Source organism: Petromyzon marinus, chromosome 4 (assembly GCF_048934315.1).
Source record: "Petromyzon marinus isolate PM22_M1 ecotype Great Lakes invasive population chromosome 4, UKy_Petmar_22M1.pri1.0, whole genome shotgun sequence".
NCBI classification, from domain to species: domain Eukaryota; kingdom Metazoa; phylum Chordata; class Hyperoartia; order Petromyzontiformes; family Petromyzontidae; genus Petromyzon; species Petromyzon marinus.
Genome location: NC_133670.1, coordinates 10,602,483 through 10,626,756, shown reverse-complemented (window position 1 = coordinate 10,626,756; position 24,274 = coordinate 10,602,483). Strand labels below are relative to the sequence as shown.

The 24,274-nt window shown below is 40.0% G+C and overlaps 1 protein-coding gene across 4 annotated transcripts in view; it reads left to right on the top strand.

The window, feature by feature from the left end:
* LOC116938742 (RNA-binding motif, single-stranded-interacting protein 3-like) overlaps positions 1 to 24,274 on the top strand; it is a 150,133-nt gene that overhangs the window by 12,922 nt on the left and 112,937 nt on the right. For all 4 annotated transcript variants that reach the window (XM_076056321.1, XM_032946300.2, XM_076056309.1 and 1 more), the window contains exon 2: positions 18,596 to 18,748. In XM_076056321.1, coding sequence (XP_075912436.1) covers positions 18,596 to 18,748 — 153 coding nt within the window. The remainder of the gene's footprint in view (positions 1 to 18,595; positions 18,749 to 24,274) is intronic.

Sequence of the window (24,274 nt, the reverse complement as noted above, 5' to 3'; positions counted from 1 at the left end):
AGATTTTATTAACCAAGTAACCATGCCAACGTTGGACCTACGTTCGCATGTGAATGAAACCGTTGGACTAACGTCGGCCCATCATCATTTGTTATAATGACTATACCATCCGTAACTCTGAGATGATAAGTAATTCATCCATTTTCTCCGATCAAACTTTTAATAAAAACATCTCAAATTCCTGTTAATAGACTTGGTGAGAGCATATTTACTTGTATAACTCCTGTTTTTGATCCGATGTAAAGGATGTTTAACCTCTTCATAATGTCCTCCAATATCCAGTAATTTTAAAGCGCAGAATACTTTATTATATTCTTATGTCCCATAAAAAATATTAAGGATTACTAGAAAATACCGATTATCTTTCCATAATCTTATTACCTAAGTCAGATCAATTGCCTCCCTGGCCAATACACCTCAATGTAATGCTTGACCAAATGAGTCATGATGCGAATGCTGATACTATACATTAGGTTAGTATCGTGTAAAGTATAACATTTATTCAAGATATATGATGAGATTTAGGCATCTGTACTTAATGCTGTAACAGACTGGTTATTATTTGCTGTATCTCTATACATTTTTAAACTGTTTTCTTATACAGTTTTGGTAGTTTTATGCAGCTGAGCAAATTCAGTGAATTTTTGTGGGTCCATCTCTGTGAGAATACAGCATGGAAATGACACCGATTTCTCTCGCGGAATCTCATATCCGCAGAGCAGTGTTATTGAGCGTACTTATACCAGGAGGTTGTCAGTTGGGATCTTTTTGCTCAGATTAGTATTTTTAAAGTACTCGACAGTAATGTACAGTCGTACTTAAATACATTTCTACGCATTTAAAATAAGGTTTTAGTGTTTGTCGCATTTTTTTTATTGGTAAATTTTACTGCACATTTTTCCCCAGCATTCCATTTTTGTAACCGTTGCTTGTATTTTCCATGCAAATGTTTTTCAATTACTTTGCCCATTTTACATTTCTGGTGTGGGGAAAGTTATGTGTAATGAGTCATTGCAATGCAATTCTAAAATCTGCTTGTGCGTGACAGATGTGTTTTTTTTGGTCGTCTTTAGAGGTGCCCCTCTTGGTAATGGTAAGGCATGTGGTTGCATCATAAACAGAGAATGTGATTAGGTACATGTCAATTTTTCAAATATGCTTTCTCCAAATACCGTCAACTTGGTTTTGAACACATTTCTTAAACAGGGCTGTGGAGTTAATAAAAAGGGCACGTACAATCCGCAACCAAAGTTATATTGGGCCATAAACAATGGCGTGACATTCAAAATTGTATTTAATTGCATACGTTGTATGAGAGTGCTGCATATATGAATTGTAGGGATTGTTTGCGGAAACCGATATGAATTCCCTGCAGTGCCTTTTAGTAATATTTCCTTCATGGTATTTGGTGTGCTTGACCACAGAACCCGGTGCTGCACCCATTCTGGAATCAATTTCTGCATTTGTTGTACCCTGCTAGCGGTCGTGATACTGTAGCTTCACGCTAATCCGGCTGTGATGGGAATAGCTCAGCCTTGAGCCTGCTTTCCCTATGCATGTTAATGGCCTGCTTTAGCAAGATTATTTTTGGGACCAAGGTCAGGGAAAACTCACTTCTGGCAGCATCTTCCTGTGTGACTGAAAAAGCTGCAGCCGCGTTACAGTGTCCCAGCACATTCAATTCTGTATTAGCATTTTTAACACGGAACATGTGATCGACATTTGCGCATTCAGGTTAGGCATGTTTCCAGTCACAAATATAATGTCATTTATCCAAATTACCTTGAATCAACCTTGAGTTTTAGAGAATAAAAAATCAATTGCTAGCATTCTATGAGCCAGAAAATCACTGCTATACTTTAACAAATCAACCAGGACAACAAGCCGTTGTGTGTGTCTCTGATGTCTCTGTAATGATACCCTATTACAGCTGAATGCAAATTGGTTAGTGTGGACCTTTGCAACAGTGTTAACTCTTACTTCCTGTTGTGATGCAATCGGGAGAAATGACTGGAAAGATAGAATCGGGACATCAAATTTTACGATGCAATTTTGTGCCCGGAGGTGCAAGTGATTCTGTAGTGCGAGCACAAGACATCATATGTGTGCATGAATAAGGCAATGAAGACAAACTTGACACGTTCTACTTGGTATTCACAGTTGAGTCTGCATATAACAGCCTCAAACGCTGTAATTATATGGCGAGTGACACTACCATATATGAGTCTATAAGACATGTTGATGGTATATTTATTTAAAATAGTTTCTGAGCTTAATTTTGAGAACTTCTGTTTACATGTAGTTTTTTTTAATTTAGAACTGCTTTCTGTGTTTAGTTTGTTGTCCTTCCCCTGCACCTCCGATTAGCATGGTTGGCTACGTATTGGTGCGAAAGACGTTCAACATACTAATACATACATACATTACAAATATGTTCGGATGCACAGAACATTTAAACTATGAAATAAGAATATTCGTAACTCATATATGTTTTTTACATTATCTTGTGCTGCAGCAGTTACCTCCACCACTATAACTCCATGTTCTTAAGTCACTATCTCTAAACATGTTTCTACAATGTGTATAATTAAATCACACAATTAGCTATTTTGAGATTGAATCTGACCCATTGTGCATATTGAAAAGTCAGTGATGTTGCAGTAGTGGGATGGAGGCATCCATTCATGCACATAAAGAATACAACTGATGATACAGATTAAGAAGATGGGAAAAAAGGACAATGTTCCTGTTACCACTGTTACTTCTGCTACGTTGGAAGATGATGGTGATGATGTGGAAGAGGTAGTGTCCCCAGGATTCCCTGAGTCTGAATACAGTATTCTCTTTTGAGGGTTTTGCATGTGGGTGTAAATTAGAGTATCCAGAGAAAACCCAATCTTAGAGGGGATAACTCTCAATCATCTACACAAATAAACTCAATAATCCACTTCCCGTACTGTATCCTGGCTATCTGGTAGCCCAGTGGCTTTGAGAGTTTCATAAATCATGACTCAATCCATCTAACTTTGCTTTCAAAGTAATGAGTTGCAAATGACCATTGTAAACTGCACCAGGCATCCATTTGAGGCTGAGTCGACCTGGGAGAGGCTCAGGGCAGGTTCACGGACCACTCGCTAATTATTGCAGTGGACCTGGATTTAAACAAGTCGTTGGGTTCATGCCAGAGTGTATGAAGCACTACACTCCTCACATTTCATGCACACAGCCATTCACAAAAACACACAAATGCATTTACAAATACAAAGATCCCCCTTATAACCTTAACATACTGTTGGGGCAAGTGCTTTTGTTAGCAAGTGCTGTTGTTAGCAATCACCTATGAAGGACGGCATTGTGCACAAGGGGGTGGGAGGCCAGCACCACGGTCGACCGCCTTTGTCTCCCCAGTGGCGATGTTTACACACCACACCAGGTACTCATTGGACGCTGAGTCGACCCAGGGGAGGCCCAGGACCAGTTCAGTTAATCGCCGCTGGTGTTGGCCATGAACGGGAATCGAACTCGGTTCACCGGGTTCGTAGTGCAGTGCGCTAACTACTGTGCCACCACTCTCCATTACATATATACAACAACAACAACAACCGCCATTCGCCACTAAGTGGTGGTGATGTCACCACGACGCTTGTGCCAGGCCACGTGCACCTTGAGGCCACGTGAAGTGTCGAACGCCCGCTGGCAGGAGGTCACGGGGCAGACCCAAGTGCCACGGGTCGACTGACTAATATGAGGCATATATACACATATATGCACCCATTAGTTCAGGCACATTGGCACACGTGCGAAGCCACAGATCCCCCGTGTAGTGTTTCAGGCTGTTGACATAAGTCACGGGCTGGGGTGCTGGGTGGGGTGCTGGGTGCGGCACTGTGCTCGCAATCCAACCATGTTTATTTGATTCTGGGAAACATCAGTGGCTCCTGAATTGAACCTCCTGAAGGTGGCTCACAAGCCGGCCTTAAATAGGTAGTGCGCATATATTGTAGGTACACATTGGAAATCCGACACTTTGGAGACGAGAATTGGTGAATCGCCATGAGATAGGGCTTGGTGTGGGTCGATAGACTGGGAGTTGACGTATCATCATCAGCTGAAGCAGCAGCAAGAGCAGTAGGATCTTTGTCATCATAGTTATCATCGTCATTGCATTATGATTGCCATCAACTCCTGTTGTCAGAAGCAATATCATTGTAATCACTGTCAGCATTTGCATAATATTCATTCTTTATCCTCATCGTGATGATCATCACTATGCTCATGATTCATTATCATCGTGAATGATTTTTCAACAGCACAGTATTTTTTTGTTATCATGGAGCTGCAATACCACACCTTAATGGATGGCAGAGCAACTCACGCATGCATAGCAAGTGTGTGAGAGAGAGGTGGAAGGAGCCTAATTGAACGAACTTGGTTCATCAACAGAGCGAGTGTGATGGCGTCAGCACGCACAGCCTTGATTCTCCGTTCATAATCCCCCTGCCAAGCGATTGTCTGCAGGATTTTGTGCGGAATGAGACTTCGCTACTGCTTTGTGAACTCGGCTTGAATCTCCTTGGACATGATTGTGTCTGTGCCAATCGATTTCCACCTATCAACGTAATTCTGCAAAGCATGAAACCAAATTCTACTTATTGGGCCCCTAATCTCTTACAGTGAAGGAAAAAAGTATTTGATCCCCTGCTGATTTTGTACGTTTGCCCACTGACAAAGAAATGATCAGTCTATAATTTTAATGGTAGGTTTATTTGAACAGTGAGAGACAGAATAACAACAAAAAATCCAGAAAAACGTATGTCAAAAATGTTATAAATTGATTTGCATTTTAATGAGGGAAATAAGTATTTGACACCCTCTCAATCAGAAAGATTTCTGGCTCCCAAGTGTCTTTTATACAGGTAACGAGCTGAGATTAGGAGCACACTCTTAAAGGGAGTGCTCCTAATCTCAGCTTAAAGGGAGTGCTCCTAATCTCAGCTTGTTACCTGTATAATAGACACCTGTCCACAGAAGCAATCATTCAATCAGATTCCAAACTCTCCACCATGGCCAAGACCAAAGAGCTCTCCAAGGATGTCAGGGACAAGATTGTAGACCTATACAAGGCTGGAATGGGCTACAAGACCATTGCCAAGCAGCTTGGTGAGAAGGTGACAACAGGTGGTGCGATTATTCGTAAATGGAAGAAACACAAAAGAACTGTCAATCTCCCTCGGCCTGGGGCTCCATGCAAGATCTCATCTCGTGGAGTTGCAATGATCATGAGAACGGTGACGAATCAGCCCAGAACTACACGGGAGGATCTTGTCAATAATCTCAAGGCAGCGTGGGACCATGGTCACCAAGAAAACAATTGGTAACACACTACGCCGTGAAGGACTGAAATCCTGCAGCGCCCGCAAGGTCCCCCTGCTCAAGAAAGCACATATACATGCCCGTCTGAAGTTTGCCAATGCACATCTGAATGATTCAGAGGATAACTGGGTGAAAGTGTTGTGGTCAGATGAAACCAAAATGGAGCTCTTTGGCATCAACTCAACTCGCCGTGTTTGGAGGAGGAGGAGGAATGCTGCCTATGACCCCAAGAACAACATCCCCACCGTCAAACATGGAGGTGGAAACATTATGCTTTGGGGGTGTTTTTCTGCTAAGGGGATAGGACAACTTCACTGCATCAAAGGGACGATGGACGGGGCCATGTACCATCAAATCTTGGGTGGAAACCTTCCCTCAGCCAGGGCCTTGAAAATGGGTCGTGGATGAGTATTCCAGCATGACAATGACCCAAAACACACGGCCAAGGCAACAAAGGAGTGGCTCAAGAAGAAGCACATTAAGGTCCTGGAGTGGCCTAGCCAGTCTCCAGACCTTAATCCCATAGAAAATCTGTGGAGGGAGCTGAAGGTTCGAGTTGCCAAACGTCAGCCTCGAAACCTTAATGACTTGGAGAAGATCTGCAAAAAGGAGTGGGACAAAATACCTCCTGAGATGTGTGCAAACCTGGTGGCCAACTACAAGAAACGTCTGACCTCTGTGATTGCCAACAAGGGTTTTGCCACCAAGTACTAAGTCATGTTTTGCAGAGGGGTCAAATACTTATTTCCCTCATTAAAATACAAATCAATTTATAACATTTTTGACATGCGTTTTTATGGATTTTGTTGTTGTTATGCTGTCTCTCACTGTTCAAATAAACCTACCATTAAAATGATAGACTGATCATTTCTTTGTCAGTGGGCAAACGTACAAAATCAGCAGGGGATCAAATACTTTTTTTTCCCTCACTGTATCTGTGAAAGTTAAATTGACTGTGCAGTATTCACACATCTTACGGTGTAAACTTACAGAGCCTATTTCAAATGAAGAGCTTTGACACACATCAAATTAAACGGCATGGAAGCTGGACAAGGACAAAAACTTTGGGAAAGGCCACACATGACACCACAGCCATCACTGGTGGGGATGACGACCGTGGCAGGTTCTTCCACCCTCGGGCTCACACAGATGAAGATGGCTGAAATGTCAGGTCATTGATATGAAAGGATCTGCATCTAATCCTAGCACACGAGCACACAAGAGGGGAAGCACCATGCACTGCACCCACAGGCACGTTCCTTCTTCCAGATGTTCCGACTGCCAGGCTGACAGATACATAGATTGCATTAATTGCTTTAAAGTTAAGTGGGTGACAGATTATGACATTCAAATGTTATTTTGCTCATATCAAATTAATGTACAAGCATATTTATATATATTGTTAATGTGAACAAACATATCGAGATGCAATTCGCACAAATATCTGTTTTACCATGCACATTTACGTGAAAGTGTGCAAATACATTTAAAAAAATGTTCCCAAAATGCCTTGCTTTCATTAATATATACATGTACACTCCACCTTCGTGACACGACAGTGTTTGAGATTGCTTCCCGCAGGTTATGCATTTAATATATTGCATATAAATATGGTTTGTAAATGGAAATGTCAGCCCTGCACGCGTTTGCAAGGCCCCCCCTCCCTTCTTGCGATGTTCGTTGGGCCAACGAAAATTCCCATGCTGTGCAGACAATTAGGAAGCTGCTGGATTAAAACACTCTTATTTACTTACTTCAGTAATGCATTTCTCTCTCCGTATATCACTGTACATGTTGTGCTCCTTCGAATATGACATATGTATATAAATGTGCAGTCTGCATTTGTTTGCTTATGCCACTGCTGGATGAGAGTTTTCCACTAAATTGAGCTCTATCGGGTATTTTGACCTACTGTCGCATGCTGTTCAATGTTTTTTTTAAAAAAAAAATCATACATAGTATGGAAATTAGACAATTTTAAAACCTCTCAAGGCTGGACTGTAAAGTGAAATTCAAGGCAAGCCAGAAAGCCAACCAAATTAAATGAATAAGTATAACTCCAAAATGTTAAACCTCAAACCGCAACACTGTTCGCGTGCTAATTAATTAGCGTTGCTCAGTCAAAGACAATGCGTGTATGTGGACTAGATATTCTAAAGCTTTATGCACACGTGGCACTTATCTGTTGTATGAAATTCGGTGAACCCATTTCTTACATTTATTTTCGACTTGTTTTTACAACAGAACTCAACAGATCTTCAAGCCCGTGAGAATCAGCCCTCCAGCTGCGCTTAATGGCGATAGTGACTCAGATTAAACTATATTGTAGTAAATATTTAAGTGTTATTAAATTAAATTTTGATTTAAAGCTTTCGTGACTGCAGGGATTCATATTCTTGGTTCTTTCGGTAAAGTCACGTGACTTTACCGAAAGAACCAAGAATATGTTATTAAGTTGTAAACATTGAATTGCCAATAATTATCAGTTAAGTATGAATTAAACGTATTACCTGTAAATATGATTAAAATGTGTAAATGCCATATGTGAGTTCCTCTCACTCGTATCATGTTATTTTGGCTTGATTAATACTTTTCCATTTTCCATTTTTTATGGTTGTTTATTAATTCTTGCTATTTTTTTAAATAGATAATGTTTATAACATTTTCGTGCTATAGTACTGTACTATGCAACCCCTGAAAACCTTCCCTTTCAATGTAACGTGCTCACCACTTTGGCTAGGTCATCATTAAAATAGCTTCTTAACTCAGTGAGCCTTACCCCAAATAAACTGACTGGCTGATTAAACATTCGTAATTATCTATTTGCTAAATCATTCTCCAATATGTTGGACATCCTCCATAACCAGAAATACCCTCCCCTTCAATGAATGTGGCTTCGTCAGGTATCGCTACTACAAAACAAATCATCCCAGGACCGCCTCAAGCCAATATTTAATTCTAAGTCTCAAATGCAATTATGTATCCATGCAATTTGTCAACCAGCATGCTGACCATGTGCTGCTGATATTGTGGTTATGAAAGACCAAAACCACATTGAAGCATAGCATACAATGTGATGTGATCTAAGCACTTAGTAGCCAGGAACCTAGTAGGCCATTGCTAACAGTAATTATTATCCCTGGGTGTAAGGTTCAGGGGGCCCTAGCAAACCCTGAAATGGAGGCTGCATGAAATTGCATTTTAAATTACTTACAATATGCTTATTGCTGAGGTTTGATAATGATTTGCATGGTTGGCTACATATGGTGCGAACTAAATTAAACATGCATAACATTGAGTTGTCTGCCACAGTCTCATTTTTAAGCATTTGTTTTACATTGAGTTCTTTCCAACTGATCGCTTTCAGGAAATATTGTTCAAGTTGTTTAGTACGATGCGTCCATTAATGTGAACACACCTGTCTGTGTGGCTGTTTACACAAAGTGCTCTTCTGTGTTTTAGGGGCGGGCCATTAATGTGAACACACCTGTCTGTGTGGCTGTTTACACAAAGTGCTCTTCTGTGTTTTAGGGGCCGGTCATTAATGACGTCACGCGATTTTGGACGATTTTTGACCTGCCCCCCCCCCCTCGTCACACGGCGTCACAAAAAGTCAGACCCCCCCCCTCAAATATGACGTCACAAAGCTCTGCCCCCCCCCCCCCCAAATAAAACATGCTTCAAATCGCTTTAAACTATTGTCATTGTAGTGCGTATTTAATGTGCTGCTGTACTCTGACGTTGTAGGAGAAAACATTAAAACGTCTATTTAATTAAGTAGAACGTGTTGTCTATATTTATTTAAAGTTGCGCATTTTGATGTAACGTCACATTTCTCACCCCCCCCCCCCCCATCGTCAATGACGTCATTTATAGACGGCCCCTTACGACATACATAAGAAAGCGTGTGAATCATTTAATTCTACACAACTGGCACAAATGCAAACAAATTGCAATACTAAGTCTAAAACGAGGTATTCTTATTCCATGTACACATGGCCATTCCACCTAATGCAACAACAACAACACATGTTCCAAAACCTTCCCAGTAAACATGGGTCAATGTTGGCATGTGTTGTGAACCAACGTTGGACCAATGGGGACCCAATATTCTATGTTTTCTGGGTTTGCATCATTAGCTGTAAACAATCCACCGCTGGATAAGCAAAGGACTCTGTCTTACCTATTAAAGAGTTCAGTCAGTTTAGTGCTGCTGTTGGTATTTGTAGTAATAAAGCCCCCCCCCCCCCTTTTTAACAGTTAGCTCCACTATATTCTCACCAGACAGCTCGTAGAGAATTAATTATTGGAGGCAGCGTTGACCATAAATCAGAGACACTTATGTGCCCATTGCCTTGGCATCTAAAGTTTAGATTCCTATGAAGTTTGTGGCATCATGGGGCATGCAAAACATTAATTTTTCAAAGCAATAAAAATGTGACCAGCAAAACTTTGGTTGTTAGTGCTCTAAGCTGGTGCCAATAATGCCCCTTATATGTACTGTATGTCCCTGTGACATTTTCAGATATACTGTACACTATTACAGTCATGCAGCCCTTTCTGATCTGCTGACATTTTAACAATAGAATTCATATTTATATACCTGGCAAACAAACATTCGGTTTAAACATCCAATTACAACAAATCTGTCTAATCTGTCACGTTGTAAACCCAGAGATTAAGTCCTAAACATTTCTGAATGGCAAGAATAATGACTTCGATTATTTTTTTTCTGGTGGAAGAATTTTTAAGGGGAAAATGTAAAATTTTCACACATTACTACATTCAGTGAAAAGGTTACAAAAACACGAAATTGGTTATGTCACAAATAACATTTTAAAACAAGAGACATCACCAAAAATGTACAGTTCATATATTTTGCACCTTTACATTTCCAGCAGTCATAAAGTTAATAATATGAGATTTAGCAACTATTAAGAAAACACATTGTTCCTGCATGATGCAGTTCAGATCGGGCCATTATCCAATCCCACACAATCCCAATCTGATCAATTGGGATAGGATATTTGTTGCTCAATGATGTGTTGTGCAATACTTTTAGATTTGAATGAGAACATCAATAGTTTTAAGATATAATTTTGTGAAGTGTAAAAAAAAAGTTATTTCATTTACCCAAGAAAGTCTCACTAAGTTTTAATACTCTTTAATACAAGAGGGTCTTGCATTGGGATGTTTGACAAATTCCTTTCGTGAGTATTTTTCTCCTGTGGGAGGAAGCCTGGAGTACCCAGAGTAATTAAACAGATACGTACTATACTCTTGGGTTCTTTCGTTAAAGTCACGTAGGTATAAAATAAAATAAATCACGACGTTTCGGGCGCAACACAAGCATCCATCATCACGTGGGAAAGCCATGGTCTGCTGCTGAGGCAAGACTGTTTTAAAAGGTTTGAAATGGGTGTAGCTCAAGGGTTATAAAGAAGTGGCCGGGGCTAGTGATGTTAATGTGAGAAATTAGCAGGTAACTGTAAGATAGAAGAGCAGCCTCCTAAACGAGGGCACGGAAGTGGCTATGTTAATGTGAGAGATTAGCATGACGGTAATGTGAAAAATTAGAGGACACGGAAGTGGCTATGTTAATGTGAGAGATTAGCATGATGTTGATGTAAGAAATTAGCATGTAACTGTAGTAATGAAGGAAAAGAAGAGCGGCCTCCTCGACATGGGAGAGCAACCCAACGGGTGTAAATCTACTATCCTAGTCTCCTAGTCTCCAAGAGGCGTTGTACACTAGGGGACTATGCCTTTTGCTGCTGTGCGCCAAGTCTCTGGAACGCTGTTTCCATCCACATCAGGACTTTTAAATAAAGCTTTAAAAATATTTGTATTCATAATGGAGGTTTTTGGGTTAGAGTGCGTAAATATAAATGTGTCGTTAAACCGGCCGTGAACACATTTTTATATTTACGCGATCTAACCCAAACACCTCTTATGGATAATATTGGTCGCAAAAGTCTAAGTGTTAAAATATGTTTTATTCAATGGCTTTCCTTGCTGGTTGATTGGATTTTATCGAGATTGTGACATTTGAAATCAGTTTTTTTTAAATAGCTTGGCTGGGCTCCACCGATTATCAGTTGCCCATGTTTCTATTTTCGTCTTATCTTTGGTTTTATTGTATTCTTGTTGGGTTTTTACTGGTGTATCAGTGTTTCATTTAAAAAAATCGTTTTACCCGTGATACACAGCACTTTGAGATTACAATTTGAAAGGCGCTTGATAATACGGAGTTTATTATTATTACTATACTTGGGTATAACTCAAAGGTTCGCACAAATGGGTCCATGAACCCACTTTTATACCAACACCTCCTGACAGCCCAGCAGTTTTGGAAGTGTCACTCAAAAAATATTCATGCGATCCACCAACCTTTGCCTCCAAAGCACTGGAGTTCAGACCTGCATCACAGCTTGATAGAGTAATACAGTTTCGCGTGTAAAATTGATTTGCAATCCGAATCGTGAATCCAGCATGCTGTCGACTCTTATACTAGTCTTTATACTGGTAGGAACCTCCTGGTTACACCAGCCCACAGGGGATTATTGTGTCCTTCCGTCCGTCGTGCATACAAACATGGGAGGGGTGGGGCTGGGTGGAGAGAGGAGGGTGGGGAGTGGGGGCTGGGTGGGGAGGGAGGGGCTGGGTGGGGAGGGGAGGGTGGAGAGGGGCTGGGTGGGGAGGGAGGGGCTGGGTGGGGAGGGGAGGGTGGGGAGGGTGGGGAGGGGCTGGGTGGGGAGGGGCTGGGTGGGGAGGGTGGGGCTGGGTGGGAGGGGTGGAGCTGGGTGGGGAGGGGGCTGGTCACCCCGTGGTGCCCTTATAAAACTCAACGTTTAACCTACTCATGCCGGCTTGTGCCTGCCCTCACAGTCGGGCATATTTGTGGAATACACCACGTGGTGCCGCCGTTGACCCTGGCCATTGACAGAGCAACCCAACGTTCCTACCAGCTCCCTCCCCAGGAATGTGTTCAATTCCATGACTAAATGTTGTAAAATTAAATACATTTGCATACCAAACATACATTCGCATTTTTGTCACATTACAAGTATAACCTAAATGTGTGCGTTTTACAAGTTTTGCAAATTAATTTGAATACCATTCTAATACTGTATATACAATCATTGAAACTATATGTTGCCTTAAAGGCATCACCCTAATTGTGATTATTCATATACTTTTAGGCATCTTGTAATAGTTTTGTAATAGTTTTTTTTTAAATAACCAAAACTAAAATGCTTAAACTCCACCATACTGCAAATCGCTCCAAATGTAATTGTGTAATGTCCTGTAATTCAGTGTGAAATTCCAATATTAATGGTTGCAATATTTTTTTCTTTATTACAGATTAAGTATAAGTGAAAAGTGTTATGCCAATGCATTTATCGTTCTCAGAATTCCAGTACAGTACAAAACAGCAGATAAAAAAAATATAGGTTTTTACATGGACAGGATGGAATGCCCAAAATGGGAAGACAAAAATGTGTAGGTGGGAAAGGAACATTCCCTTTAAAAAAATAATTGTGCTATCGTTGGGCATACTAGTTAACAACAACACTGTACATTTTATGATTGGATTTATCGTAAGTCATAGATCTAAGCCAGATAAACGTTGCATTAAGTTTAGCTTCGTGTCATTTGAATAGCAAAATATATATTTAAACATCATTAAACTTGTTTTGCTAATATGAGCCCAACTTTGCAGCTTTTCTCATTCAGTTATTTAATTTTCTGCACTTGACTTCCATTGGTTATTTTAATGTCCTCAATAAATCTGACATGGATGAGCAATTTTGCTGTGACGGTTTCCACCTGAAGACGGAAGCTTGTGTTGCCTCCGAAACGTCGTGATTTAATGTAGTTGTTTTCATTTATTTTACCTACGTGACTTTACCAAATCCAAAGAGTATGGATGAGATGTTATGTATTTACAGTTATCCATTTTTATTTGTTAACTACTGTGCAATTTTGTTTACAAAAAATATGTCACTGTGCATAACATAGGCAAAAGCGTGTCTTTTTGGCTGATTCCATCTCTAATATGTGATTTTTTGTTTTCTTTATGTAATTTCATTGCAGCTGTTCCATTTATTATTATAAATTATTATTGTGATTCCTGATTATTTTATTTAGGCGTCTGTGAGAGCCTGGATGTACACTGAATCAAATACCTTCTCATAGTCTACAAGGCCAGGCATAATGATCATTTACATAATTTGTCTTTTGTAAAATATGATTAATAGTACTGTGCGTGATCCATGGTACAGGAACCTTTCCTAAACCCGGCTTGCTCAAGTAGTTTGTTGGCCTCTCAATTTTACATTATTGTTCCCAATGATCACGAATAGTTTCAAATAAATGTTGCGATTTATAGGCGAATAGTTCCGTAATTCTTAAAATCACTTCCATCAACTTTTTTTACAGCTAAATGTTTGAGGTGTCATTATATGATTGAGGTATTTAATTTATTTATACATATTTTATAATTACATCCCCAAATTCTGGCTCAAACTCATCTCACACCTTTGATGGCCAAAGTTATACCATCCAGTCCAGGAACTTTCCATTTTTCTTGGTTCTTTCGGTAAAGTCACGTAGAAGGGAAACAATAAAATAATAAAAATATGAAACATTAAAATTCTCACGACGTTTCGACTGCAACACAAGCAATCATCATCAGGTGACGTCGAAACGTCGCGAGAATTTTATTGTTTTATATTTTTATAATTTTATTGTTTCCCTTCTACGTGACTTTACCGAAAGAACCAAGAATATGAATCCCTGCAGTCACGAAAGCTTTAAATCAGAACTTTCCATTGCTTTATACTGTGAAGGGTCGTGTTTACTTCAAGTTTTACATGGGAACTTCCTTCTCTTAATTTGAAAAATGATGTTATTCCTGGGGATATATGTAGATTTTCTTTTTACAACCAAAAAAGTGTCAAATTTCTATACAAATGTCAAGATTCTATCTCTTGTCACGTGCAACGATTCCATCTTTCTCCGTAAGGACTAGTATAAAATTGTGAATTTCCAATTATGTCTCTATCATAATTTATGGTTCCATATTTTTCCCATAATGGCTACGACCATTTTTTAATTGCTAATTGTCTACAATTGTTGCTGCTTTATTGCACTCACGTTTGCTATGACATCTTTCATCATTTATGTTCTTCGATTTTTCTCATCCTTTTCCCAATTGCTTTACAGAGTTCTGTGTGTTCAATCTATTGCCAAGTCATCTTTTATCCAGCAGTAGATGGATCATGACCGATGATTTAACCTAGACACCATAACGAATCTATAGCATGCAATATTTATACTTCCAAACTATTTTATTGCCAGAAGTAACTACTTTATATTGTAAGATATACAAATCACAAGTACTCTGGGTAGGAGACTCTAATGTATGATGCAGTGACACATTCGTTACATGAAAGGCTGTGTAAAAAAAAATACAGTTCATTATTTGTGTTAAACCCTTTGGCAGAAAATGCTAATTTATTAACTTTTCTTGGCACCTTTTTTAACGCTTTACATTTACTGCCTGCCTCTATACTCGTATAACCTTGTCTGGTCTGCATTATCCACCAGTCAATACTTATTGAGCCACTTGCTCAGTGTAACAAGTTATTTGAATCACAATCAAAGAGCAGAAACTGAATACTTATTAGAAAGCCTTTTTAGCTATATAAGTAATTAGTTTCCTTTCTGCTCATTTAGTGTAATTGTATTTGCTTTGTACGGTATTTTTTTAGAGAGTAGCAACTAATAAATGCTCACAGCTGCGAAGCTGGCTGGCTCCATTTCAATGGGGAGGTAGCTTTGCTGTATGCTGATGCAGAATTGATTTGGGCATGCTACATGGGCATCCTATGTAGCGTGCCCAACCTTATGACCATAATTGTCATTTATGGCGCCACGATTGGTATTCTTTCTTGACTAATTAAATGCAGGATTAATCATTATTCTAGAGTGGCAGTTGTGCACTTTACTGCTGGGGAAATATCATTGATTGAAACCGTCTCTGCGTCGTGTACAAAATTAATGTATTTGGGGAAATTAAAATGTGCCCACGATATTTATTACATAAAGAAAGCAAAACTGTGCGCTTTAGTGTATTATGCCGGCAAAATCCCATCCTACATCAAGCGAAAGTGCACAGCAGTAAGTATATTGTACTTGTGTGCAACTTAATAGAATTCTTGCTTCATAAAAGACCCTCCGTTTTCCTGTTCGGTGAATTTTTTTTAATGGATATTTACCTAATTATGTAGGTCATGTTTAATTAAATGCATTTATTGTCTCTAAAAGTTACGATCGTTGTGTTATGCGAAAACGACTTTATGGGTATTGCCCAGGCCATGCAGGGCAATATGTCAAAGGCCAGCTGACATTCCATTACTGATGAGGGATCCCGAAAATAATATTCACAGCATTGTGATGAAAACATGAACATATAATCGAAATTGTGACACGGTTTAACTGTCTTGGAGAAAAAAAATCATACCATTAGCTTTTTACAAGCATACAGTTTCAATTACCACATGGTAATAGCTACAGCTGAGCGGTGTTTGAGTTGGGCAAGTTGTGCTGTGACTTTTCAGCCCTGTCGCCGTGTGTATTCGTCGTGTATCTTTTGGCGGGTGACTGCTTTGTGCATATTTGCAGGCGTAGCCGGTCCGCTCTTTCCCTCTCCTCCCGTGAATCATAACAAAGGGGGACAGGTCGGCTAAATAGACGACAACAACAACAACAAATAATGAAGTTTCGGTGACGATGAGTAGATATTCCGCGTTGTGCTTTGTCCGCCACGAAAGATGAGCGCACCAGAGGTTTGTGAAACGGCAAAGGTCTATTTCAGTGTTCTTCCAAGGGGCATTTGCATAATCTGAAATTCATGACCAGACACACCCTCGTCAACCTCCACGTTACACAACACCTCGGCTCAGTCCCTCGGCACGTAAGTCCACCCCAAATCTAAATTGGTGTGCTCTCTACTCCCAATAGTCTACACAACGCTGGGCGTGCCCTGCTGTGCACGCAAGGCTTGGGGTCAATTCTCTAATCATCATTGACTTCACTTATAATGAAAAAAAAACCGCACGTGGCTCTCCGTACCAATTACAGCAACGTGTAGCAGAGTGCACAATTCTAAGTGTGATTCTTTACCAGGTAAGCTACACAGGTGAACTGTGTGATGGACATCACAGTACCCCTGACAAACTTGGATGGCTCGCTGATAACCCACTAAAGCTGGATTAAAAACGAGTGCCTCTGATTTCCCATTGGCAATTAAATTTGCACTTGCTGAAGGTCGTGAGATTCACATTAGCCACGCAGTCTTCGAATTTGTTCCATGAGGATGACCTTCAGACAAGGACGATGTGTCATTTGATTGAAAACATGTAGTCATGCTTATAATTTACAAAGTATGCGCATGCACAATTAATTAATCATTCGATGTACACGCTGAATGGAAAAAAATACAGTATTTGTTTTATTTAGTGGGACTTTCCTGCATTGAGTTTTATTTTAAAAAGGAAAAAATCGTGATGACAGTTGTGATTCGTCCCTTTGATTGATAATTATCGACAAATGTACACAGAGAGTTAACTTATGGCAATGAGCTAATGCTTAAAAAAGGGGTTATTGTATACGGTGGGTTCAAATTACTTTAAAAGGTTTGTCAGCAATGCATGGTTTTAAGTGGCAAACATACAGATCAACATACAGTAGTGAGATATGCTGGCATCTTGAGATGATTCCACAATGCTTTGCAGCCTGTTTTGCACTTTTACATTTTTTACACGTCAAAGAGATGTAGATCCTGTAGACAAATAGTTTATATTTATTTATTTTACAAGCCTATAGACTGTGCTCACGTTACCATTTAACGGAGGGTTACGCTGTGTTTTGACAGCTGGCCTCCAGCAAAATTGTCAAGTACAAGATATCAACAAATGGTTGCTAATCTATACTCTACTGATGATGAGTGCTGCATTAACCTGTGTTGATGATTATGTGATTGGTATTGGAAGCTTAAAAGCTCAAAGCTCTCGCATTTAAGCCCAACAAGTCCGTGACCTAACACAGTCCTGAGTGGTGCTGTGTTGTAGAATATTCCATTTTTTTCAGCATGAGAAAAATAAGCCTGTTTCTCCTTCTGCATTTTTCACATGGATGCAGCAATAAATGATAAGTGTATAATAACCAAATAATTTAACAAACTAATAAAGCTGAAAAATTTCATACATTATCAAACCATATTCGTTTGTGTGTTGAACTTACTTCGCACCATACGTAGCCAACCGTGCTAACGGGAGGTGAGGAGAAGGACAACAAACTAAAGACAAAAAGCAGTTCTAAAGAAATAAGTTGGTCAATCTAGATGATTTAAAATCGCACAGCTCCACTGGCTTCCTAATCTCAGAAGGAGCACGCGAGAAGGCCGCAGAAGCGCATCTAAAAGCACGCGATGCGGTGACCGTCTATCCGTGTTTTACCACAAGTGTGTGTGTGTGTGGTTTACGCACGTTTGGATGCCTTGTAATAGTTGTATAGTTTGTTTCAACATCTTACTTCCTATACTATTGCCAGAAAGGGTAAAGCTTATCCTTTTTTATCATCTTTATACCGTCAAAACGGCCTCATAGATACAAGGCTGCAACTAATTATGCACATTGAAAAGTTAACTTATTTAATTTGTATATGTCTAAGCTGGCTCGTTAAACAAAATGAGCCAGCTCGAATTTGACAAAGTGCTCTCATTTGTTAATACAGTCATAACTGTGTGGCGGATGGTATGAGGCCTACTCTCACATACTTATTAGATGCCTCGGAAGAGGTGGACGTGCCCACACTTTACTAGTCCACTTGTGACCTGCTGCTTCCTGACCGGTCGACCCATGCTACTGCAGAGTGGACAGAGGCAGGTCTATTGTAAAAGATAAACTTGCACCATTATTTTAACTGCCGCACTGGGAAAGTGAATCAAACTTGCGACCTCTGGATTGCAGATCCAGGGTGATAACCATCACAATGCGGTAACACTGTTAAATAAAAATAAATAAATGCATAAGCAACTCACAGTTATCACTCTGGAATAGCTGTGTTGGCTAATTTTATTTTGGTATAAAAGTGGGGTCTAATTAATTCCCCGTGGCGTACGAATGTCTATTTGCGTTGGCCCGTGTGTCCACAGCCAGGAGGCACTGTGCGTGGAGGGCGGACACTGGCTGGCCCCAGGCACGGTATGGAGGCTTCCTGGGGTGCGACGGGCACGGGGTCTTACAGGGGTGGCACACAGCAGCAGCAGCAGCACCACGGCTACGCGCACACGCACAGCAATGCCACGGTCAGTGCCTGCAAACTCGGCACCATTAACCCCTTCTCTCTGTGTGTGACCGCACCTATGAAGATGTGTGAGTCTGTTACAATTAATCTGCTGTCTTTTCGAAACGTTACAATGCTTGGCTTTTTCTTCATATTTGATGAGAAATGTGATTGTTCGTCAACGAAACAAATTGCCATTTGCAGACCTAAGCTAGCCATGGATATTCTTTACTCCCATGGCAGAGGCCAGTCTATTCATAGGGCAACCACTAAAGTTAATTTGATTATGGTATATATACGGTGAACCAATGGAATACAAGCTGATATCAACACTGGCTTTGATAGCTGTTACCCAGGCACAATGATGATGTGTGATAAATAATGTGAATGTGTTAACTTAACATGTACATTTTTGTTACTCAACAATATTGCTACTCACAATTGATCGTTAATTACTATGGCCTAACCCAAAATAAAGTCGAGTATTCATAAATTGAAATGCATATCTGTTTATTCTTCCATAAAACTGCACATTGTATTGCACAATATAACCAGAACGTTGTTGATTAGTGTTTGTTTCTAAGGACCAACTTGTTTCGGAGATTAACTCAATCCAACTAGAAAACCACGTAATTTTACCATCACCTCTGGTTCATCACCCATCTTGCTTACTGTAATCCCAGCCCATATCTTCTTATGCTGTACTTACTACCCTACGAATCCAAAACGTTTTAAAATATAAATGGTTCCAGTTCTCAGATTTTGAGAGACTTTCCAATGTTTCAATACGCTGTTACAACATATATAAAGGGATCTTGATGCGTATTTGTTAATATCTGAGAAAACACCCTCCCAGTGCCTATATAACTGTGTTCATTATGCAACTTGAATCGGTGCCATCTGAACCATAAATTCGACCACTCTAATCAAACACGTACATCACCAACACAGCAGTAAGCAGCCCTGATGGCATATCCTCAATTGTGTGCTGTGCCATCTGCCACATCACTATCATCTCACTAAGTGTTTTCTGTAAGCGTATCCCAGTCACAGTTGCCGCTGAAAATGTAACGCCTTTAAAAACGACCTTGCACATCATGAGCAACCGCTATCTATCCACTGCTCGATGAAGGCACACCCAGCACGTTGTCATTATCCCTCACGGAGCTGCGATGCCACAATCCATCTACCGTCCTGCGCTCGAGCTGGCATCCTCGCTTTATCACCGCAGTGGCCACTCCTCTCAGGCCCATGACCTCCGTTTTCTGCCGCTCCATCACCAACCTCATACATCGGCTGTCATCCTTTTTTTGCCCGATCCCACCCTCTTCACAATGCTACTAATATACATTACTTATACTTTACTTTAAAAAAAAAGCCACATTCTTTTTCTGATCTCCGTTTCCTTGTTTATGTATTTTGGTGTAATTCCTAATGTGCATCTATCCATGCATTGCATACGTGTTAGCTCTTGCTCCGTGTGCTTTGTAACCGTGCATGTTTGCCGATCCATATGTCTCAGCGGGTGATACGCGTGATTGAAGAAGTTATTATTTAGGCTCATTGGTACTTTGGCTTTTCGTTTGAAGCCATTTATAAAGATGGAACAGCTGAAATGGAATTGCATATAGAAAGTAAAAAAATAGTCATCAGAGGAGTCAGGCAAATGAGATATGCTCTCAGAAAGGCAATTCACGGTGAGACTAGATGATACTTTCCAAAAAAAAGATGGGAGAAACAAAGGCTTAAATATAACTAGTAAAAGTATTCACCATATTGAGAGCCCAATCTCCCCCCTATCCTACTAAACTCAGGTGCACAACGGTTGTTCCCCCCACGTCATGGTTTGTGCTCTGTACCGGGCTTCAACTGAAATATAATAACATTTTTAAACGTATTAACCATATCAGATTTTCTGATGACCGCATCATCGCAGTAGAACAACGAATGGCACTGCATTACAGGCAATTATTGATGACCGCATCATCGCAGTAGAACAACGAATGGCACTGCATTACAGGCAATTATTGAAGAACCGAATACAAAGGCTGAAAAGTGTGGCTGAAAATAAACACCGTTTGAGTCATGGTCTACAACTTCACTTTTCTCAACTAAATAAAATCATCTTCTGAGGAACTCACATGTAAAGCACAGCAGATCATTATATCTAGAGTAGCTATTTAAGGTGGCCTCGAATCAAACAATAAAACAAAAGAGCAGAATGGGGTATTTTTGTAAAAAACAATAATTTCAATAAGAAAAACGTTATGGCTAACGAACCCAAACTTGGACCCTTATTGCCCACAGGGATGAGTGGGTATATTATACATAAATAAGTAGAACCCACAAAATGTTGCACATAGTTCTGTTTTTTTGTTTACAAAATTACTGAGCATAGGTACAAAACGGTACAAAACGGCCAGCAACAAACAGCGTTATCAAAGTTTTAATAGGTAACAGTAACCACATGTAAATTTTGATTTAAAGCTTTCGTGACTGCAGGGATTCATATTCTTGGTTCTTTCGGTAAAGTCACGTAGAAGGGAAACAATAAAATTATAAAAATATAAAATAATAAATTATCATGACGTTTTGACTGCAACACAAGCAATCATCATCAGGTGTGAAAACCACAGCAAGAAATTTTGAAAAAGTAACCACATGTCTTGAATTCAGCATGGGGAATTCCCAAGTACAGCAGTGTGAGGGAAGAAGCATAAATAGAAGAGTTTTGACTTGCAGTGTGGTAATTGGACATAGTGTGGATAGGACGAAACTGTCAGTCTGGTAGACCAAGTCCTCAACATAGAGGAATCAATGAGTGAAGTTCACGGGAATGGTAACCCATGGTAGCAGCAGTAGAAGAGTGATAAGGAAAACACACACTGCTCGTGAGTGAGCGAAGGGTTGGAGTGAATGAGAGTGCTCGATCATCAATCCGATTAGCACGGTTGACTACGTATGGTGCAAAATAGTTCAACATACCGTACGTACCGCCCATAGACTCAACACTGCACCTCCGATTAGCATGGTTGACTACATACGGTGTGAAAGAAGTTCAACATACAGACTGCTCTGCGTTCATTATTACGTATGCTCATTGCACAGATCTCCGTGCATTATTGTGTTATCGATGTGAAATCACAAGAGAGCGGCAGTCCATTAACATTTGTTTTACTGAAACTGTAATAACAGGAAGATTATTTACAGCCCTTCCACTGGATGAAGGACTCTCCATTCTGTCAGTCACTCGAGTTGTTTTCACCATATAGTACCACGGTGGTGAGTGTGGGTTGGTGAAGGGGAGAGGCCCAGGACCGTTTCAGACATCTCGCCACTGACAATAACTGTAGCCGAGAACTCGGGTAACTTGCCTTCAAAGGACAGTGCACGAACGACTGCCACTGCTCCACACCCAACCCAGACTGAACTCATCCTAAAAAGCGAGTTGTGTTTACGTGTCTATCTTTGGCGACATTTTCAATCCATTACTTTTGTAAAGATCGTGATTTTATGGGATCTCTGCCATTGCACGTATGCGTGAACACATGCCAAGTGTGAGGTCCTGCCAGCCCCGTTATCTCGTGCGACAAATGGGGATGCTATTGGTTGGGGAGTTTCCAAGAGAGCTGTGATGACTCATTTCAATTCTGCAGTGAAATGAAATGTCAGATGTGTGAGAGTAAAAGTTTTAACTTGAACAATTTTTTGATATGAAATGTCCTTTTAGGTGTCCTTGTCATTTTTTAGCACTTACTTTTCCCGTGATGTAGCAACCCATTAAATGCCTAGAAGCACTGCTCAGCACAAAGGGGGTAATTTAGTAGAGGGATTAAAAACCCTCCTAGTGGGGCATTAATCAGCAAATTCCGATCATCTTAGGTTAAATAATTTGCCACTGCTTTCGGTATTGGTCCTTGTTGTTTTATGAAAAGCTTTTGTCATAAATTCTCTTTTGGGGATTTTATTCTCCAACTTTGACAATGAGTACTAATTAATACATTAACGAGTTTCTGATTTAATACAACGTTGTGATGGAATTACATGAACAATGCAATGTTCATGAACATAGTCGTTTTAGGATATAAATACTGTATATATCCAACACTCGTAGTTAACAGCCCCTGTCCTGTAATACTATTGAAGTACTGTACTCTTTGAACGTGAATTATTTTGAATGAAAGTACCATAATAATGAGGTTATTTTTCGAATTACATCTGCCTACAGTCACCATTGCTTGTATTGGTACTCTCCGCAATTGTGAATGTGTACATTTGGAAATATATCAAATGCTCCATGATAGAGGTTTTTGGGTTTGATCGCGTAAATATATAAATGTGTCGTTAAAAAATATAACACCGTGTTTACCAAAATAAAACACATACTGACGCCTATCTGAATGCAGAGTCACATCATCACCCCGCACAGCAAATCTGCTCTTATCAAGACGCTCATTCATCGAGCTAAGAAAGTGTCAGATGGTGACAGTCTGAGAAGTGAAATCCCCAACAAGTTAAAGAAGCGCTGCAAATGAACGGTTACAATGATGCACAAATCAAACAGGGCATTGAATACCAAAACCAAATCAAATAACAAGAGCATTGAAACTGTTCAAGTAATTAAAACGATCAAAATACCGTACATTGTGGGAGTAACTGATAAACTAGCCAGATGTTTGGAAAAACAAAACATCCAAGTCAGATTTGGCACGGTACATAAAATACAGAATTTAATATTTGATACAAAAGATGTATTACCGAAGCTATCAACAGAAGGTGTGTACAGGATTAACTGCACGTGTGGTAAATGTTATGTTGGGCAAACAGGACGAATGATCAGCACGAGACTAAAAGAACATCAGAGAAATATTAAATTATCCCAAATACAACTGTCAGCAGTAGCAGAACACGCCTGCCAACAAGGACACTCAATTGATTTTGATAATGTTGAAGTTTTGTGCAAAATTACTACTACTGGCCAAGACTAATTAGAGAATCTATCGAAATTTAAAGAAATAAAAATAATCTAGAATTGAACTTTACCGAAAGAACCAATGAGTATAGTAAATCTAAATAACTTTAACCGTTCGGATAGTTACCGTCTTAGTGCTGCGTGGAAGCGAATAATCAAATAATATATTATTTAAATGCATGCCTACAAAGGGCAGCGTACTTCAATAGGGATTACCGTTGGTAGGGCTATTTTAATAAACACAATAGACAGGAAGGACAAGTTCAAAGGGCTCGCATAATGCACATGGCATAATGTACGTTGACTCAGTAATCCCCCCCCCCATCATTGTGCAAGAGCGCAGAAGCGTGGCCAACACATCTACTCCTCGATATAAGGAATGAAACAGTAACACTTCTCCACAAATCTGGCTGTCGCCTGATGAAGCTAGTTGTAATTACTGTCGAAACGTCGTACTCAGATTGTAAATGTTGTAGCTTGGCTCTCCAACACACCGGTGTTGCTGTACTAGTGACGAATTGGCACGTTCTGTTTCCGTGACAACCCTTACTAGTTGGCTGTGTCGGGTGGTGGCGG